General features: G+C 39.8%; 1 protein-coding gene across 9 annotated transcripts in view; it reads right to left on the reverse strand.

Annotated features, from left to right (window-relative positions):
- Positions 1-21,629, reverse strand: part of ATP11B (ATPase phospholipid transporting 11B (putative)) — a 71,490-nt gene that overhangs the window by 23,269 nt on the left and 26,592 nt on the right. For all 9 annotated transcript variants that reach the window (XM_064165523.1, XM_064165521.1, XM_064165519.1 and 6 more), the window contains exons 8-25: positions 21,456-21,503; positions 19,195-19,259; positions 18,565-18,646; positions 17,136-17,286; positions 14,208-14,405; positions 13,201-13,359; positions 12,743-12,915; positions 12,452-12,520; positions 11,511-11,584; positions 11,323-11,426; positions 10,834-11,015; positions 9,817-10,020; positions 9,408-9,561; positions 6,215-6,317; positions 5,775-5,920; positions 3,469-3,528; positions 2,693-2,820; positions 1,345-1,483 (exon numbers count right to left, since the gene is read on the reverse strand). In XM_064165523.1, coding sequence (XP_064021593.1) covers positions 1,345-1,483; positions 2,693-2,820; positions 3,469-3,528; positions 5,775-5,920; positions 6,215-6,317; positions 9,408-9,561; positions 9,817-10,020; positions 10,834-11,015; positions 11,323-11,426; positions 11,511-11,584; positions 12,452-12,520; positions 12,743-12,915; positions 13,201-13,359; positions 14,208-14,405; positions 17,136-17,286; positions 18,565-18,646; positions 19,195-19,259; positions 21,456-21,503 — 2,239 coding nt within the window. The remainder of the gene's footprint in view (positions 1-1,344; positions 1,484-2,692; positions 2,821-3,468; positions 3,529-5,774; positions 5,921-6,214; positions 6,318-9,407; positions 9,562-9,816; positions 10,021-10,833; positions 11,016-11,322; positions 11,427-11,510; positions 11,585-12,451; positions 12,521-12,742; positions 12,916-13,200; positions 13,360-14,207; positions 14,406-17,135; positions 17,287-18,564; positions 18,647-19,194; positions 19,260-21,455; positions 21,504-21,629) is intronic.

Below are 21,629 nucleotides of genomic sequence, written 5' to 3' on the forward strand. Positions count from 1 at the left end.
AACATCCATCACTAAGTATTTTTAAAAGCCTGTTTCTGCCTTGTGGACATTCACTGAGTGAGGAGCTTTGATAAGTAAGACAGATGCACATAAATGCACTGCTTCACAGTGTGGAATTACATTTAGAGTAGTACTGAAGATCCTTCACCAAAGTCACAGAGCATGCAACAAATGACCAGAGGACACTCTTACAGCTCATACCTTGGTTGTAAGAGCATACCTTGGTTGTAAGAGAAACACAACGATTTGGAGGCTTTCATGTTTTGATGTCATGGTGAAACAGGCACCTCACCTAGCTGCACCGTTCTCTCCATTGCTCTTCTCTCTGTGGGAATGCTAACCACTCACTCACTCACATGCTCTGATTTCAGTCACTCAAGACAATTCTACTCACTGTGTATCACTGTAAGGAAAATCTTCCTCTGGCTAAAGTTCCTGAGCTCATGCTTACACTCCATCACCAGCTGACCACTGAATACTGCATGATGCTGTTGGCACTTTGTGCCAAAACCTGCGACTCCAACAAGCACTACACAAGAATTGGCAACCACTTCATGTCAGCAACAAGCATGGCATGACAGAGGGAAATGTATTTCTGAGCTGGTACATGTAACAGTACTAGAAGAGAAAAATCAGTATCTAATTGCTCCAAACCACTCTGACCAACTCAGAACCAGAGAAAATGAGGGAGAAAACTTGCACTGGTTTTATCCAAGCATTAGTTTTTCTGTATATGGTTTTGAGATCTCTAAAACAGTCAAATCAGTATTTCATTATTGTCTTAACAGCAGTTATTGAATAAAAGCATCTTATGCCACTTAAGTTTTTTAAATCCTAAGCAATCAAAACAATACATTTTAGGGAAAAGCTTTAAAAATTTTGGCAACTTTCAGATTTAATCCTGATTTTGTAACTCATGATAAAGAGAAATCATTGTTGGACACTGCAATTAATTCCCATTCATAATGAGTTTTGAATGAATGAATAAATTCTCCTATACTGAAGTAGTGACACAGGATTTTGACAGAAATGGTATCCAAAATAAAACCACATCTAAGCAATCCTAATACAAGTCCTGGCTTGAAACACATGTTCTTTATGGACATACACTTCCTCACAACACCTCTTACAGTTTCCAGACTAAGAAATGTTACTCTGAGCACACACAGCAATATTGGCAAAGCATCTTTGGTAATTATGTGATTCATTAAATAAGAGATCTGAAGATTTTTCTTCTGCAAGAGGATTAAAACAAACAAAAACAATAACAAAAAACCCCACCAAAAAAAACCCCAACCAACCAACCACAAAAACTATAGTGGCAGAATAAGTCTTATGATGTACCTGGCCATTTCCCAGCAGAGAGGTGTCTTCTCCCATTAGAAGATAAGAGCCATAAAAGAAAACAAATGCATGGAAAAAGCCCAAGATGGTCCAGTAAAGAAATGGTTTATAGCCCAGATGGGCGTTTTTACTGATGTCTCTGCAGAAATAAAACAGATTTGGGATTTCGGATTGTCTTTACATAAGCCATCAGCTGTTCACATGTCTGCTACTGCTTTGACTAAATAAAACTTTCAACTGCATCAAGATACATTTAACAAATGCTGACATGTATAAAAAATATCTCCCAATAAACATAAATCATGGAAAAAAAAGGGAAAAAACATCTGAGAGCACCCTCATGATTTGCCTCTGCTTTACACAGGCATCACCAATGGCAAGGGTCTCTAATGAGTCAAATTTGGAATAGCACAAACTAGAAATCTTATCCCTGGAGGTGGAATTCCAAGAGGATGGAAAAGCCAGATTTGATACTTGTCCCTTGTTGCCCTTTAAGACAAACATCTCTTTTGAACAAAAATGTTTCCTTGTTTTTAATAAAATAAGCAGTCTGCAGTGCAAGACATTTAACACTAGAGGAAAACACTTCCCTTCTTAGTAAAGCATTTTTTATGATGCTTCCCCCAGTCACAGTGCCCTATTTCTTCATTTGCACGAGTGACTTTTACCTCCTACATGCAACGGAAAAGAAAGCTCCCAAACCACGGAAGCTGACCACATGCTCAGTCCTCTTCTAGTCTTAACCTGACTGACATTTTTAGAGAGCCGACAGAAATTAAACTCTCAAACTGAATTGGAGAGAAAATACAGGATTATACTTTTAGAGAGAGAAATACAGAGCTAGACATTATAAAGCCATTTCCCCATCCATGGCAAACCCCACTGACATTTTCCCCATCCCAAAAACTGAATCTACACTCCCCAGTGTTCCAATCCCCCCCCCCAGTGCCTCCACCTACAGAGGCCTACTGCTTACACGTTATTCCCAATAAAGTGGCTCCCCCACACACACACAGGGCCGGAGGAGAAGAAAAGGAGAGAGAACTGACCTTGTTGTGAGCTTATAACAAGATAGCAGAATTATGGCATTGAATAACAATCTTCTAGTCCCCGGAAAAAAAAAATAACCCTATTGTCTCAACCTGGGACATTGTTTCTCTTTAAATACCCATATTTATTTCTAGGATCAACACTAGAGAGCTGCACTTCCTTCTCATCAAGAGTTACTACCAACTGCAGAAATGGCAGAGAGAAAAACACTGCAGGAATGTACAGTAGCAAGGTGCTACTGCAGGTGCCAGAGGTGTCAAAGGACATGGCAGCATGGCTGCAGGTCAGTGATACATACCGATAGAGCACAGGTTTGCTCTGCAGTACATGCGGATGCACATGCTGTTCAAAAAGACTGTAGATGAGGACAGGCAAGGAAGTGAAACAAATATTGTACAAAGTCAGGTATACACTGTCATAGAGCGTCTGAAAATGGAAACAAAAAGCATTTTGAGTCTTGCAGAGAAATAAATTTCTTTGTGTGCCAATAGCAGCAGCAAAGGCATTTTGAATTTGCTAGTTATTAAGGAGCTATCCTCCTCATATACCCAGCTAGCAACATGGAGCTATCCAATACAGAAAATGAAGCAGGGCATGTATCAAGTGCAACATCTGCACTGCTCCTGGGTAGTTCATAGATCCATAGAATGCGTTGGGTTGGAAGGGACCTCAAATTAGATCATCTGGTTCCAACGCCCCTGCCATGGGCAGGCACGCCCTCCACTAGACTATCTTGCTCAAGGCCTCATCCAATGTGTTCTTGAACACCTCCAAGGAGGTGGCATCCACAACCTCCCTGGGCAACCTGTTCCAGTGTCTTGCCACCCATACCATAAAGAGTTTCTTTCTCCTATCTAGTCTAAATCTGCCCTCCTGAAGCTGCAATCCATTCCTCTTGTCCTATCATAACAAGCCCTTGTAAAAACTCCCTTCCTGACCTTATTGTAGGCCCTTCAGGTACTGGAAGGCCACTCTAAGTGTCTCCAGAGCCTTTAGCCCAGAGTTCTTTACCATTTTTGTCAGTTATTTACCCTGAATGTTTCATATGCATTTAGGAAGGCATCGAATACTTACTTGTTGTGAAAACAAACAGAAGAACTGATATAAAAACTGTGGTGTAATAAAGCACACATTCTGAAAAAAAAAGAAGTGAAGGAAACAGTTAACCCTCAGAGCACAACTGACAACCCTCAAAGAAATTACTGACTCTGACAAGGTAGTAAGAATAAACAGAGAGCACAAAGCATTTCAGCACTGCACTTGGTAAAGTGTATTTTGTTTGTCCTTTGGGACAGACATGAAAATTCTCATTAAATGTGTCTGATGAACAGATCTCATTACAGAAGTACTTGGAGTGTTAAATGAGAGAAATCCATCCATTTTCCACTCAGGTTCTTTTCAGGACTTTATTTGCAAAAGAGTTCCTGCCTCTCACTGAAGAAAGCCTGTGACCTGCTATTGTCAGATTTCTGCATGGGAGCAGACAAAAAGTAAAACCTAAGAGCATCTTTAAATGGAAGCAAACAATAGAAGACAAAAAAAGTCTTGGTGGCCAATGCTAGACGTCAGATAAGCTTCAAGTGCTATAGTGAACATTGACTTCTGATTCACTCAAGTGAAAAAAACAATACAAATCCCAGACATTTTAGCATTTAACACCCAACTTTGGATTGAGGTCTCTGGCCCATGCTTCCACTCCTCTTAGCTGCTGCTCCATTCCCATAGCTTCCTGATGAGTGCCCAGATATAACTCAGACCCTGGTGCTTACTTTTCTTGCAGCATTTCACCTCAGAATTCTCAAGATTGAGGCTGCAACTGCATTCTGGTTTGACTTAGAACAGAACAAATTCCGTTCAGGGATTTGACTTTTGAGCTCAGTCTCTTCTAACCAGATGCACTGCTCGAAGTTAATGGCCTATTTTGATGGACAGTGTCTCCTAGCAGTGGTAATGCTCAATGTTCATAGTTAGCACCAAGGATTGGTCTGCAGATCAAGGTCACTGCAACACTTGTGTGCCACTTTAGGGATGTAAAAGGCCACACCTGCAGGGAGAAGTAGACAGGATAGGTGGCCCTAAACTGACCTAGAAGGTATTCCATTCCATCTACATCGTATTTGGTATGTGAGCTGAGGAATTATGAGAGCTAAGCTCTTCAGTTGTCTGTTCTGGCTTTGATCCTGATCCATGAGTTCCAAAATCTAGTTCAGTTCCCATCTGCCCCTGAGTCCTGCCTGGGAACTTCTGTTACAGCATCAGTGGTGACGGTGAGTAACTGCTACCAGAAAGGTTAGGTTCAATATTGGTTTTGTATGTATTTAAAACCAAATCTAATGAAAATAATGAAATTCATTTCCATTACACAAATCTCTCTCCCTTTAGGAAGAGAGAGGGGTTGGTGGGGAGCTTTCGTCACTTGTTTAATGGCTGGCCCAGCTCTCATCCTTGACACACTGTTTTCTTAAGGTCAGCCTGCTGGTAAAGAACATGCTCTCTCCTCACACTCTTTCTGCAGGCCCCTCCCTCCCTCAACCATTTCCTATGCTCCATTTTTCTTTTAAGAAAAAGGTGAATTAATTTGGCTCATATTAAAAATAACAAACACAAAATGTTATACTTCTACAACTTGCTGCAACATGGATTCAACTTTGTGCTAGTAATACTGTGTTCAGAGAGCAAAAACGTTTGCTCTCAGCCTAGGCACACTCATTTTGGCATTTAACATCTATTTCTAAGTGGAAGTACTAATCATAGAACCATAGAATCAACCAGGTTGGAAGAGACCTACAAGAGCATCCAGTCCAACCTAGCACCCAGCCCTGTCCAGTCAACCAGACCATGGCACTAAGTGCCTCATCCACTCTTTTCTTGAACGCCTCCAGGGACAGTGACTCCACCACCTCCCTGGGCAGCCCATTCCAATGCCAATCACTCTCTCTGGCAAGAACTTCCTCCTAACATCCAGCCTATACCTCCTCCAGCACAACTTGAGACTGTGTCCCCTTGTTGCTGGTTGTCTGGGAGAAGAGACCCATCCCCACCTGGCTACAGCCTCCCTTCAGGTAGTTGTAGATGGCAATGAGGTCACCCCTGAGCCTCCTCTTCTGCAGGCTAAACAACCCCAGCTCCCTCAGCCTCTCCTTATAGGGTTTGTGTTCCAGGCCTTTAACCAGCTTTGTTGCCCTTCTCTGGACTAAATTTCACAGTTAAGCTGCTGCATTTGGTTTTAATATCTATTAAAAAGAACATAATGGAGTAGGTTTTGAATCAAGATATTTAACTTCTTTCAAACAAAGAAACTAAGATCTGCAGTGCATTTCTTGCTGGGAAGAAGTTACCTATTTTAATGTGAACTTCACTGGCACTCTTTGAAGACTTACCTTATAAAAAAAGTACTGTACAAGGGTTGCTATTCTAATATAGTAAAAGTGTCCATGAACAAAAAGCAACTTGGAGAGGAATTTAAACCGTGCTATTGCATAGTCACTGTTCCTTACAGCTTGTCTTCCTTCCTTGCCCATGATTCCTGTAACATTTGGGACACAAAACAGAAAGCAGGTTTTAACTTTAATTTTTATAATGTTTAAAAAACAACCCCCCCAAAAAAAAAACACAACAAAGACATGCAACACAGGTGCAAAACTTTTAGAAGTTCGGGTGTTTATCAGTACTACTCATGATTTAATCACAGTATCACAGTATCATCAGGGTTGGAAGAGACCTCACAGATCATCAAGTCCAACCCTTTACCACAGAGCTCAATCCTCTAGCAAAATCTGCATCTCCTTTGCCTTTATTTCTTCTGAGAAAAGAAATTTACCTATGCCAACGTGTGCTTCTTGTATCATGCTCACATCATTAGCACCATCACCAATTGCTAATGTTATAGGTTTCTCTGGAGATGTTTTTAACAGTCGCACTACCTGAAAAGGAAAAAAAGGTAATACTGTTCAGATTAGACATACAGTCTGCCTACAAACCATGCCACTGAGTCCCAAGCATCTTAGTTACCTGCTTGCAAGTGTAAATTAGTGTGCTTTATGGATGTGCACGCTCAAGTGAAAAACATTTCTGGCATACCACATGAGCAAATTCATTGTTCCTTTAGAAAAGCTGCTTGCTTTGGGCCACAAGCCTCCTTTAAATATGCCTGCTTTGAGCTTATTTGCCTGGTTTTATTTAGATGATCTTTTGCAACTCCTAAATTGGTCCTTCCACACAGAATAATCAAATGCAAATTAGAACTAAAAACTTACTTGGGCAGTAATGCAGACTTAATGCCCTTTACTAAGCATGTGCAGATTCTTCCTGTTTTCAATTGCTGGAACTAGCCAGTGTGAGCGCACAGCCCTGCCAGCCAGCTGTGTCCTGGGCTGCATCAAGAGCAGCGTGGCCAGCAGGGCAAAGGATTCTCTCCCCTTACTCTGCTCTCATCAGACCCCACCTGGAGTTCTGTGTGCAGTTCTGGAGCCCTCAGCACAAGAACGACATGGAACTGTTGGAGTGAGTCCAGAGGAGGACCATGAAGATGATCAGAGGGCTGGAGCAGCTCTGCTATAAGGATAGGCTTTGAGAGCTGGGGCTCTTCAGCCTGGAGAAGAGAAGGCTTCAAGAAGACCTTATAGTGGCCTTCCAGTATCTGAATGGGGCCTACAGGAGGGCTAGGGAGGGGCTATTTACAAGGTCTTATAGTGACAGGACAAGGAGTAATGGGTTTAAACTAGCAGAGGGGAGATTTAAACAAGGTATTAGGAAGAAGTTCTTTACAGTGAGGGTGGTGAGACATTGGTACAGGTTGCCCAGGGAGCTTGTGGCTGCTCTCTCTCTGGAGGTGTTCAAGGCCAGGCTGGATGAGGCCCCAGGCAACCTGTTCTAGTGGAAGGTGTCCCTGCCAATGGCGGGGGGTTAGAACTAGATGATCTTTGAGATCCTTTCCAACCTAAACCATTCTATGATTAAACAGCAATCCCAAAAACCAATGTATTAGCTCAGAGATCACTATATGCTGTTATTAAAGGTAACAGTTTCTTTTTCAAGCAATTTCATTATCACCAAGGGGTATTCTCAGTTGGAAAAGTCACAAAAGAAGATATGATAGAGGGGGAAATTTTGTTTAGATACAATGCTCTGAAATCCTCAAAAAAGCAGTGATATCCAGCTCTTGACAGATAGGAAAGAGATCTTTAAGCATTCAAAATATCCTAGTACAGAGGAATTGGTTAGACAAGACTTTTGGTTAAGGAGAATTAGTAATTCATTAACCTCTCAGACAGCTCTAACTAAAAGCAGAAGCTCTGAGCTGCAGAGGTAAAGGTGTGAATGCAGATCCAAAAGGCTTTCTGAAAACAACATATAATTATTTAGGAAGAAACATTGCATTTCCCTCCCTGAAGTTCTAGAAAACCCAAAGTGGACACATGAATAAAGCAAATCCATCATTAAGTATTTGACACAATTACTGCATTCAAATAACTGAGTTCTAGCTGGCAGTGTCAGTGCATTGCTTCATACGAGCAGTAATTCACACGAGAAACACAACGGTGATTAAATGCAGCCCATGGTTCAGAGAAATTCACCTGATTATGGGGATATATTCCCTAATTGCAGGTGTTCACATTCAAGTTTGGAGGTTTCCCATTCCTAAAGGGTAATTACTTCCAAGTACATTTAGCATTAGATTTTAACAAGAAGCCTTAAAGAGGAAACAAGGCTGCAGTACATCACCCAGATCAGTCCTCATGAAGACGGCGGTAACTTAGACAGACAAACATCTATGTGAAAAGGTCAAGACAAATCCTCTGGCAAATTTTAACAAGAGAAGTCAGCAGCAGCTCTGAATGGCTGACATGAAAGATGTTTAAAAAAGGCTCCCAAGACATAAAATACACAAAAAGAAGCAGTGAGACTGCTAGACACATATTAAGAAGCATTAAAATTAACAGCAAAGAGGCAGAAAATAGCATGACACCAGTTAACCTTGGAATAAGTGTCACAGAAAGGATGCCTAGAGGAGAAAATCAAATGCAAGGCCAGACTAAACTGCCATACACTTCCTTCCCTCCCATGTTAATGGCACTTGGCTCAAGCTTTTCTTTACTTCAGTGTTTCAAATTAAAGAGTCACTGCCATCAAAATTAGGCTTTGCTGTTCTTCATGAGAAAATGCAGGAAATAAAAGGAGATTATCAACTAGCCTGGATACAAATTAAGCAAAGCATTACTGGCTGCTATCTGCCAAATTTGGCAGTACAAAAAGCACATCATAAATCAAATTAAATAAAATAGGTACATTTTAAAGAGAGGGGATGGCAAAAAATTTCAGTTAAAACTGTACATCAAGTGGACACATCCAAAAAATTGTTTTTCTCTATTAGTTAGAAACAACCTTCTTTTAACATTTTATTGAAACTAATACTGTATCAAGTTTTATTCACAGGTGAACAGTTTTATAGCAAGGTGAAAGTCTGGCTACAAGCATGAAGAGTGACATCACAAGTCACTCATGCAAAGCAAAACAGCCTGCCCTCTTTTGCACACTTAGTACTTCACATAAGGGTTTTCCAGCACTTGGAAGTTCAAAAGATGGGTTTATTTCCTTCTCTTTTTGACTAGGTGTAAAACCAGACCATTGTTAAAATCTTTAGAGATGCACATTTTTATTTCCCCTGGAGTTAAAAAAATGGTTTTCAGAAGTGATGGTTTGGAGAAGTGATGTACAGACACTGAAAAAAGCATGCAGGTGACCAGGAGAGCTCCTTACAGAACACCCAAGAGGCTGAATAAAAATTAGCTTTTTTTCTTGCACAGTGGCAGTGTTTTGACTCTCTCCTCCACACACTTGCAAAATTTTACTAACCCATGTAGAAACTTCTGAGCAACTCCAGATCAACTGAATTTAACAAGGATTGACAGGTCAGCATGAGGTCAGGCAAACAAAGCAAGCAATCCCAGAAATCCTTGCCTCCTCAAAGCATGACAAAACCAAATGACAAAGCTGGTTATATTCTCACTTACCTTGGCTTTCTGAAGGGGTGCCATGCGACAGCACAACACTGCAGAGCAGTTTTTGCAAACTTCCATGAACAGTTTTTCATGTTCCCTGAGTGCGAGAGAAAGGCTGGTCCCATCCACAACCAAGCCATGCTGGATAACGTGGTCTTCCTTGATTCTATTCAGGGATAGAACAGTTGGCTTTGTATTCATCATTTAGTGATGAACTATACACTTGCCTATGCAATAAATGAAGACGTTAGCCTCATAGACAGACTGCTTCTGCAAGTCTCTTGTATTTTATCTCTCTCTTATATTAATGCTTTTTACAAGGCAGCTTCATGAATTTGGCACACAGATCAAAAAGATCAGCAGGACATTTGAAAAGAAAAGAAAGATCACCCCTGAGATAATGAGGTCTCAGGTATTTTACCTCTTGGCTAGCTGCCTCAGTTGTTCTGCACATGTGCTGTCTGACTTGTGTTGCACAAGCTCAAGGATGTTCATGGTTCTGTGAAAGTGTCCACATGATAAACTGACGCTAACAGCTGTTTCGTGCTTATCTCCGGTGAGTACCCACACTTTGATACCAGCCAACCTGAGTGCTTCTATAGTTTCTTGGACTTTTTCCTGCAGTCTAGAAACAAAAAAAGGTCTTAAATAACCAAACAGACTACAAAAAAGAGATCACACTTTCAAGGCCTGTCTGGATGTGTTCCTCTGTGATCTGTGTTAGATAGTATTGTCCTGCTCTGGCTGGCAGGTTCTTGATGATCTCCTTGGGTCCCTTCCAACCCCTATCATCCTGTGAACCCCACCATCATGATAATTTAGGACTCCATGTCCAATGTTATGTGTGTTTTCAGAGAATCAGTCTGTCAGATGACATTATTTTACCAGCAATTAAAACAATGGCCTTGATGAAACAAAAAACTGAACTTCAATCCCGCTAAAGCGATCAAAAAAATGTAATATGCATTTAATTTAGGCATCATTGATGCATTTGAGAAACTTTAAAACAGCTCACAGCAACTACTATCTACAGTGGTGCATGTAAAGCTTCTAAATGGTTCATCTGTGCTCCCCAGCATGCAAAATACTCTCTGACTTACAGAACAGACATCACACAAACAATGCTTTGCAAAGCAGCAATGTGTGCTAGTTTTCCCAACGAGTTAGCCACTACCCTAAGTAGTGACTGCAATTATTCCATTTCACATTAAATCTCTCCTGATGAAGCACAATGTGTGTCATTGTTAAGCCAAAATTAGCTGGCACAGCTTGTGTTTTGAATGCCCCTCAATCCAAACAATGGTAAACATACTGAACAAGAACAAGACAGAACTTCTGGCTGTGGCAGGAAGTTTTTCCACGGCACATATAATATTTCAGTTATAAATTCTAAGCTCATTGTGGTTTTGAGTGTAGTTAGCAGAAATTCCACACATACTTGTCTTCTACTCCTGTAGCCCCAAGCAACTCCAGATCCCTTTCTATGAAGTTGAATACATCTGCTAATCTTTCCTCCCGTTGCTGTAAGGCAGTCCTGGCCTCATGAAGACGTTTCCCAATTTCTTGATACTCCTCAGGTGTGAATCTTCTGTAGGCTATGCACAAAGTTCTCAGTCCTTTCTGTGAGAAAATAAAAGACTACATTCAGAGCAGACATAATTCCAATCTCACGAGAAGATGTCACCTGCAATTTGTTCACTTCTAATCACAAAATTTGTACCAGAACAATTTTCTTCCAATGAATTGGCTGCCCAGGGAGGTGGTGGAGTTGCTGTCTCTGGAGGTGTTCAAGAAAAGACTGGATGAGGCACATGGCCTAGTTAATTGGCTAGGGCTGGGTGACAGGTTGGACTGGATGATTTGGAGGTCCCTTCCAGCCTGGTTGGTTCTATGATTCTATTCTGTGATTCTAAGCATATATGCTTACCAAAGCAAATTCATCCACATGTATCCTTGTTTTGTCTATTTCTCCACTGTTACTACGAGGAAGAATGGAGGATTCTGCTCCCTTTGTGAACAAAAGCTTTTCCCCTAAAAAGTCAAATAGAACAGCAGTTAAGAATGCATACAACTTCAGAAGCTCTCAGCTGCGGCTTGTTAGCTTCCATCACTTACCTGAGGGACTCTCTACAATGACACTCATTCGTCTGCGATTTGGATCAAACTCCAAAACATGAAGCAATTTATACCTGCATTTTGTAGTTTAACAGAAGAGGGAAAAAGGAGAAGTCATTTCTAGAAATAAGTTTCCAAAGACAATTACTCCTACACCACAAAGCTTTCCTCAAAGTGTTGGTTTTTATATAGAAACTCTAAAAGTAATGCTACCACTCTCAGGCAACAATAACTGTTATCAGAGGTTGTGCAATGGATTGCTTTCCATAACTTTGTGTGCATTTAATTCCATTTTGTAAGAACAGAAAGTTTCCTCTATATGTAGAAATCATTTCCTGAATGTTAAGTTTACATTTGGAGATGAGAATCAGCTCCTACCTATTCCTTTATCTTTCTATCACTACTTCAAGTGGAACTTTGAAAACTACATTTCATTTCTCACATTTGTAAACAACTAAGAATTATGTTCCTTGCTAACTGCCTATCTTTTGAGATACCTTTTCTAAGGTATTGCCAACTAAATGACATAGATCAAATGTATAAGAGGTGCTATGACATAGCACAGATATACATTTATTGATAATATTTGTGTTCATTCTGGGATTATTAGATTATGCATACATGAGACGGATTGTGGGTGCTGCTAGACCTGAGAGCACAAACTCTAAGAGCTGAATATGCAATCCAGTTTCCCAACTCTTTGAGGAATGGACAATGATGCAAAATGATACACATCTGCACAGAGTAACTCACACAATTGTTGCATCTCAGTTTCAGTAAGTAAGGAATAAGATTCAAGCTGTCTTGAAGACATTAAAAGAAACGCACTAAAAAGGGTATGCTGTGTAAAAAGCAAGGTTTGCTTATGAATACAGACGATTACTTGGTATCAATCTTCATTACTGCTTTGTCCTTCAAAAGAAACAAGGAAGAATGAATACCTCTCTGGTTTTCCAAGACTTTTTACTTCCATACTGTCCCCACTAATTCCAGTAAATACTACTCCAACCCTAGGAGGAAAAGAAAACACAGATTTAATCACTTGAGACATAATGCTGTTGATGGGAGAGAAGGCAAGAGGGAGAGAGGGAAGGAAGTTTTCACAGCAAACTGACAGTGCCAGGCCCTCAGCTTTACCATCTTTCTGAGTCATTCTTAAAACTACTTTTACTGGAAGTTGCCTGCCCTAGCAAGCAATGTCTACATTAGACAGTTTTGGCAGTGCAACTCACCGGCTTGCAGCTTCAACTAAAGCTTTCTCATCTGGAGAAGAAGCATAATATTCTAACTGGGGTGCTATTCCATTGGCATACCAGGGGCCATCAGCACCATCTGTTTGATCTGCATTGATCTGCACCGTATGACAAAGACAAACTGCTTTCAAGAAGAGTTCTTCCTCTTTCATCTGTAATAAAGAAAAACCTTTATTTGTGACATTTGCATTTCAATCCAAGTTTGAACATACTTAGTAAAAAAACAGGATTTAAAAATCTGTCAAACACTCCACATCAATCATATCTCAACATCTTTATTAAGTGCTACTGAAAAACAACATTTATTAGTTTCAAGCTACTCAGAAATTCTGATTGTAATTTTTCTTTAATACTAATACTAGAAGATTATTTCTCTGATGTAAAACATTTTCTATCTAAGATACTTAAGGGCAGGTGGGGAAGGAAAAAGGTCTTACCAAACCATGTCTATTTCCATCTGGAGAATCTTCAGAAAAACCCTCTGGAGTTAGTTTACCATTGACCTCTTGGTACTTTATGCCATTAATGGAACACTCCCGAAACTGCATCTCATTTTCAGTCAATGTACCGGTTTTGTCTGTAAACACATACTCTACCTTTCATAAAACAAAGCAAAAAAACAGGCTTGGAGTTACATGCATTTGTCAGAAGGAAAAAAACAACCAACCAACAAACACACACTCTTAGACACCTTGTGCTAGTTTGAAGCTAGCTAGAATGTTTTGGTGAGAAGAACTAGATTACAGGCTGTGGAAACAAAAAAATGGTGATGGCTACTTCACTCATAGGCTTGCTGAGATGTATAAAAACATAAGTCAAAACACAGATAACACACTTGGCATCACTCTCATTCGGGCTGCTGGCTGGGCTGCATCTTACTCTCAAACCTCACCCTCCATTTTTGGACTAATCCACTTTGCTTCATAACCCTCTGGCTGAACCTCTATTCTTCCTTGGGACTGAGGCAAGGTTTAGAGGGGCAGGGGGAAGGTGAAGGGGCGGTTGAGAGGAGCCCCTCCTGGGGACTCCAGATTCTGGGAGGGCTGTTGTGTTTCTGTATTACCTTTTACCTTGTATATTTCTGTCTATAACTGTATATACTGTAAATATCTGCTTATATATTGTGCTAGCTGTAAATATAAGCTTCATTCATATTTCCAGAGCTGGCTGAGTCTAGTCTGGGTGATGTCTAAAGAGTGGGGGGGTGGGGAACACCCAAACCATCACACATCTTTATTTGATCATGCAACAATTTTGTGTCATCAGATACTTACACACTTTATTTTAGAATTACTCAGAAATAAAAGCACAATCAATAAGCAGCTTGTAGTAATGAATTTTAACTTAGAAAATGAAATAAAAGAGTGAAAAGATTAAAAAAAACCCCAAACAAAACCCCAAAAAAACCTCAGTGGAAGAACAAAGTATATATCTTTTACTCTACCTGCCCCAGCTCCTCATTGAGGTCTGAAGTATTTACTTGCGCTCTCTGGTTTGTTTCCTTGTGATAGAGGTCAAGATCCCAGCCAATAAAAAAAGAACCAAGAAATTTCTGCATCTCAACAGTCACATAAAGTGAAATAGGTATGATAAAATTGTAAAGTACCAGAAAAGCAAGAAAATCTGAAATAAATCTCAGAATCTACAAGAGAAAAAAGAAGAGAAAATGTGAAGATTAGTGCAGGGATCAGTGGAACACAGTTACTTCGGTGTTTCAATCAATAGACATGGAAAAGGACAAACTGACAGAGCCAGGGGAGACCAAGTCCCACCTCCATACAAAAGAAAAACCACAAAAGGTGGCAATGCAGGCATTTCCCAAGTGCCCCACTAATGCACCTCCAGAGTGATGCAAAAACACTACCTTAAGCTATGGCTGGATGTTTCAGTTCTCAAGTTCATTCATTTTTGTCCTTTCAACTGCCAATTGGTATTAAGCTGTAGTGATTCTGGTTTCAAACTAGTCTCTTGGAAAAGTTAGGTTGGAAAAAGCTAACCTGTTCCTCACTTCATCAAGCAGCACCATTCATACCTGTTTCTAAGGAACCACAAATGGTGAAGGCAAACAACTGACATTCCATGTTGTCAGAGCAACCTGCAAGTACTTTGTCCTGGTTTAGGACAACAGAGTGACAAGAGGCTTCGTATCTACTAGCATTCCTCAGTGAGGTCAGTGATCCAAACTATAGGACAAGAAAGACCACGTGGATTTCAAGGCACAGACTGCTTCAGAGGCACCATTTGGCACATACATTTCAGATAAGCAGCTACTCGAGAGGATAGAAAATCCTCTTTATTAGGTATGACAGTTTTGACAAACTCTGAAGTGCCATGTTACAGTATCTTCTAAGTCTCCATTTGCACAACAAACCCTGTATCGACACTGTACTTTGGGAAGACTTCTACCAACACCTGAATACTGAGCAAGGGAGACCAGAGGTGAGAAAAACTGGGATATCTCTTCCAACTCTACCAGAAGCTGTGTAGAAGGATATTTTGAAGAATGAAGTGTATGAAATCAGTCAACAGTTTGCAAAGCTCTATAATGCCTGTTCTTCCCAATTAGGAAGAGTTGCTGTAATTACTTACTAAAAGTCTGTGTCAATAATTGAGGTGTCTGACAAAAACTCAGGAAGTTCAGTGCCTCAAGAAATCTTACAAACTCAGAAAAGCCAGTTGAAAACTGAGAAAAGTAATTCGGAGAATCAATCCATCAGGTTGGAAGAGACCTCCAAGATCATCCAGTCCAACCTATCACCCAGCCCTATCCAATTCATCTAAGAAAACATACAAAGAAGTGACAATTACTAAGGTGAGTTCCTTCAAGCACTGCCTATTAAATAACATTCTGCACAACATAAGACTAATGCACAGAGAAAGCACTCCAAGTAAGGATGTCAGCATACTGAGAAACCCAAAAGCAGATTGTGGAAGTAAACAAAGGAAGGAGAAAAGTAAAGACACGAGAGAAAGAGAGCGTCACTGCAGAAACAGATGGCTCTGTATGCTCCTGAAGGCAAAGGTCAAGGAAGGGAAAGACTGAGTAAACACTTAACCTGGTTCTATTTGGAACTGAAAGGGCTCTATAGACTGGTCTAACTTACATAGCAGCTACTTCAAATTAGGAGGAGCCAAGAATTTATTTAGCTGACCACGTCAAACAGTGGAAAGTGCATTAAGTAGGTGCAAACACTAAAGCTAAGTCACCAAACAATTTGAAAACTTTAAAATTAATTCAGTGCTCTTAAACAGTGACATTTTGCAGTGCATTTTAAAATAATCTTGCCTAAAAGTTTTTGAACTGCAGTGATAACATCAACTAATATTATTAAACAAAACAGAGACTTGAGTTAAAGATGTTTTTTCTCCAGTTAAAGCACAACAAAACACTTTGTATGACAACCTTCTGAGAAAGCTGCACATTCTACTGGTAAGTCAGTAAATTGTTGATTCTCTTCAACTGAAGACATTCTCAAATTACTTCTGGTTTTACTCCCAAATCTCCATGTACTAAGTGTAAATTTCACTCTATTTGTGAAGCAGAACAGAACTCTCCTGACCTGGATTCGGACCTTCCTGCACACATGGCACCTAGTGAGCGTATTCAATTTTCAACTCTCTGGGAGGTGGGGAGGGCGTGGGTGTTAAGCATCTGACACTACATGTGGAAACTGGATTTCCAGTTCCTCTGTCTTTTCAAAAATCCTCTCTACTTCTTAGCATCACTTTCAGTCAGCTCCTGAATTGTTTTGGTAGAAGGCAGACTCGTATAGAAATCAAAAATTCAACAAGACAAACACAACATGATTGAAAAAGGACACTTCTCAGAACTGCAGATTTCAGGAGCAATTCAGAGTGTCCCTCCAACCTCTACAGAAAACCTAGAAGGTAAACAGGAGGAGCCTGAGCAAAACTGCAGCCTTACAAAATTGTCTGTACAATCTCAGCATCACAGAACATCCAAAATGCCTGAACTGTGAAATCACTGCAATGGAATGTGCAGAAGAACAAGCTCCCCTTCTCCTCCTTTCATTTAAGGGATGACAAAAGACACCCAAAAGCCTAAGAACTGCAGTAAGAACACAGAACGTAAGAAAAATGTCCTAACAACCCCAAACATCTTCAAAAGGCTTGGTCTTTGCACAGAGGATGGAAAAAGTCCAACTAGTACCAGAGGTAAGTTGTTTCTACACAAGGGCGAGGCTACATAGGACTAACTCTCTCAAAAATTCTGAGACAAGAGCACAGAGATCTGCAAGTGGTTGGTGTGGTAGTTACACCTGTTTCCAAGATTAGAGACATGATAAATATCCCATTCAACATATAGCAGTTGAAGATTCCCCAGACAGGTAACCAGGCAGAACTATATTACCTTACTGCTGTTTCTTTCATGCTCTGTTTTTCCATTATACCAAGGCTCATCCCATTTTTCTTCAGCTTGCCATGCATACTTCAAAATAGTGCTCAGAATGGCTTCAAAGAGGAGGATTATCAGATAAATAATCAAAAAGGAATTCATGGACCTACAGAAGCAAAAAGGGAAAAAAAAGTAATGCAACTCTATTCTCTCTTTTAGCACACTGGGCTTAAATTAATCACTCAAATACTTATTGGATTTTTTTTTAATGGATGCTGTGTTATGGGTATAAAGTTTCTATGTGACAAGTAGGCAGCAGAAGTCAAATACATCCTACATCTGACTAATAGGTACTTTACATACAGCAAAATGAAGACTTAGGTTAAAGTGAAGAATACTCTGATATCTGGCTTGTGCCACATCTGCTGTCCAAGATTCTGGGGACCGACCTATTCTTCTCTTCCCCATGTATTTACCAAGGTTGTGAAGGCAGCACAAACCCCCCCTAAGAAATAAAAGGCTGCATCTTTCTCTGTGGTTAGAAGGGCACAACAATGTGCAATGATTGTTTAATCCAGGCCATGCTATACCAGGATATAGTCAAACTTGTCTCTATGTTTTGTAATCCTAGCCACACCATCTTTGCCCTTCTTGCTTTGATGGCTGAACTTTCCTTGTTAACTCTAGGATTCTTTGTCTGTCTGGCTATAGAACAACCAATCCTATGTTTGCAAAAGAACACCAGGAGCCTGTCTCAGGTTTTTAGTCACTAGAACAAAGGCACCATATCAGAACAACTTCTACTTTTCTAACTATTCATGAGCTTCTACATATAAATCTCTATCACAATAGCACCTATCCTGTAAGCCACAAGCAAAGATTTTTTAGAAGTACCCCTACAACATGTGCTAGAAGCAAGATTCACTGCAAAAAACCTATCAGGATCAGCTATATCCTTTATATAAAAACAAAGCTATTTTCCATTATACCAAATATTATGATTCAGGAGAAAGAGTTCTAAGTGCTTATGATTCCATTTCAATCCATCCTCTTTAAAGACATGATGCAGTTTTACAGTAAAGGATGCAGAAACCAGCAGAAGCTGGGACTGTTGTGAAAACTATCTCTGAGCACCTGGCTCAAGCAGAATTTCACTTGTCATTAAATGATTTCCACATCTCAAAACCAAACCTCCCAAAGTAAGCTTTTCTGCTTTACATCTTTTAAAGCTTGGGTATTTCAGCTTTGCACACTACTGAAAGAATCAATAAAAGATGAAATATCAAGAAACAGATTTTATATTTATATCTTCTTAGTGAAGGCAAAGCAAATACACATTTTCCCTTGCTTACAACCCAGTGATGAGACCATCAGGGTTTTTAAGTCAGAGGAAAAACTAAGTCAAAACTCTACAAATAAGAAAGATAGTAGAAAATGAACATACTTTTCTACTGCTGACCGTTTCTGAGATTTACTCTTGTAATTTAATGCCATCTTTGTCTCCATACCTGTATACACTGCAACACCTGGGAAGGAAGGGGAGGGGGAGGAAAAAATTATACTGTATTTTTTTGCATTTGTAGAATTTTTCATTTTAAGAGACGCTGGCTAAAATCAAGAGGAGATATCACTTCTGTGTTTACTCCAGAACAATGGTGAAAGTATTTTCAATACTCTGCTATGGTAAAAGAGTAGTACTGAAGTAATTTTAACACCTACTAAAATGCTGTTCATTATTATGACTGTACTGCTCTTCAATATGTATTTTATGGAAATCAGATTGGTAAATCTCAGGAGAAAATCCTGAATAATGGGTAACAGTAAAAACAGTCATTTACCCATTGAAGTTAACTTATTCCTTTATGAAACCACTTTAAATATTTTCACAGAACAGAGCTAGAACTTTATATCCTTAGAGATTCTTCAGCATAATATCACTGCTTTCATCTATAATCATATCCCCTTAGGTTACAGCCAGCACGATTATTACAATTTCTTGAGTGCAAGTAGAATTAAACCACAGTTCATCAGAATGGTTTAAGAATGCTCTTTAAATATTCAGATGTCTACAAACCAAATATTTCTTTAGTGTTTTTTAATCTTGCTCCACGAAGTAAGAGACTTTCAGGCCCAAGAGGTCTAAAAAGAAACAGACATACCAGCACTTAAAAATTAATCCTGTATTCTGTAGGACTTGTAAAATCCAGTTTCCTATGCAACCCTGTCCTACATCACCTATCAATTCCCACCACCACAACTCCAACCCCACTCTCATCTAGGTTGATCTTCAATCCTCTTACCTCTTTTACCACACCTCACCCACACACGTCCATTTCCTTTGGTCACTTCCACACTCTCTCACCGCTGTTCAATTTCCCATTAATTAGTGACTGAGCTAAACATAGCAAATGGCTGGTGCAAAATGACCAGCATGTCACTTGAGAAGCCAGCAGGCTAAAAAGCCTGTCAAGCTCATAGTGCAAGGGAAGTGCTGGTTTAGGTTTGGCTATTTTACCTATCTTACTTCTATCCCACTCCCAAACTGAAGTGATCTAGCAAGTTGAAAAGCTACTCATACCACATAATCAAATAACTCCATGGACATATCACCATGTGCAATATTTGCTTCCAAACACCAGAGTAAAATTTAGCTTTTTTCCCCTCACACCTTCACTGGCTAAGTTAGCTGTGAACAGTGCTGTGAAAGTAAGGGCTCAGTTAGACTCAAGGTTCAGATAAGGTTAGGGCAGTATGTTCCACTCCAGCAGCTGCATCATCTTTAGAAACTGCCAGCGGAGTTGGTTGTTTTGAAACAAAATTAAAAGCAAACTAAACAAGGTGCATTCACTACTTCTGCCCCTGTTTCACATGAAAGCAAAGGCTGAACAACTGCAGTGGCTTAGTTGGCATACCAGGTGCAAGCAAGAGAATATAAGATCGTATACCAAGTTCTACTCAGGTACAAGCCCTTGGGTTTATCTTATTTTTCCATTAGCTGAACCACAAGCACTCCATGCTCACTATTATATAAACAAAGCTCTTACATTAAAGTTCCTTTGAAGGCATAACTCGGAGTTACTCAAAAAACCCATCCCCAAGCCCACACCCCACTTCTCAGTTAAACATTTAACTTAAATGTTCCTCCAAATGTGGCAGTTACCATCCCAAATACCAGGTGAAACAATTATACACACAGATGACGACAGGATCTTTAAATTACACATATGTGTGTTTAAAAGCTTAGGTTTCAAACTTGAACTGAAAAACTGAACTGAAAGTGACTTAAGTGGATGAGCATTTAACCTTTTCTTTTCAGAAAACTATTGGATATCTCCAGATTTAAGTGGGTTTTGCAGTGTGCAAAACCAGAATTTGGCAGATATCCAAAATACAGAATCTGAATCAGTGCAACACAGACCGGACAAGTTTATCTTTGGCAGTCAGAAGACACAGGTTCACCAGCAGTCAGAACTTACAGTTATTTCTCATGTTCCTTTTGAACCAGCTTTGCAGTATGTTGTCAATTAAATTATTTTGATAGATCATCCCAAAATTGAACTTGTCAAGCTTGGCAGTAATGAATTCTGAGAAGCTAAAAGTAGCAACCTTAGAAAACAGATGAGTGGGTTTCTGGGGAAGGCTGAATAGGAGGTTTATTGTAGGAGCAGCTAAGGCATTGGACTCAGGGCCCTCTACACTCCCATAGTTCTTGCAAAACCACTGACATCCATGTTACTCCTACCTAAACTTGACAGACATCTATCGGCCTCATTCGAGGCTCCCAGATTAAAGACTTGAAGCTCTTCAGGCTGAAGACACACATTACATAACACTGCTTTAATATTTCAGTAAAAATATCACTTGGAAAAACGTGTTGCTCTCCAGCCACTCTGTCCCCAGCCTGTAGCACTGCTTGGGGTTGTTGTGGCCAAAGTGTAGAACCCTGCACTTAGCCTTTTTAAATCTTATCCCATTGGCCTCTGCCAACGTATCCAGCCTGTCAAGGTCCCTCTGCAGGGCTCTCCTACCCTCCACCTGATTGGCACCTGCTCCTAGCTTGGTGTCATCTGCAAACTTACTGATGCTGGACTCAATCTCCTGGTCCAGATCATCGATATTGAACAGAACATATTAAAATTGGAAAATTGAGTATGATGAACTTTCTTCCATTAGTTTTCTTCCTCATCTCCATCTGAACTATGCATATACAACTGACACTTTCAGCAGAAATACCTCTCCCTTTTGTATATTTAAAAGCAACACTTTGGTGATGGTCATGATTTAAACTACTTCCATCAGCTCTAAATATCAATCCTATAGAACAATTTTACTCACCGTACAATTTCTTCAGCTTGTTGACTTATAGTTATTCTTCCAACAAATCTGTGAAAGGTGACCACATGTCAGAAATGTCTCCAAATACTTTAAAATTTTAATTTTAAAAAAAAGTCTATATTTATAAGAAAAAAGTCATTAATGGCTTAAAGTATAAAACAATCAACTTTTACT

The sequence above is a fragment of the Pogoniulus pusillus genome, chromosome 26 (assembly GCF_015220805.1).
Source record: "Pogoniulus pusillus isolate bPogPus1 chromosome 26, bPogPus1.pri, whole genome shotgun sequence".
NCBI classification, from domain to species: Eukaryota; Metazoa; Chordata; class Aves; order Piciformes; family Lybiidae; genus Pogoniulus; species Pogoniulus pusillus.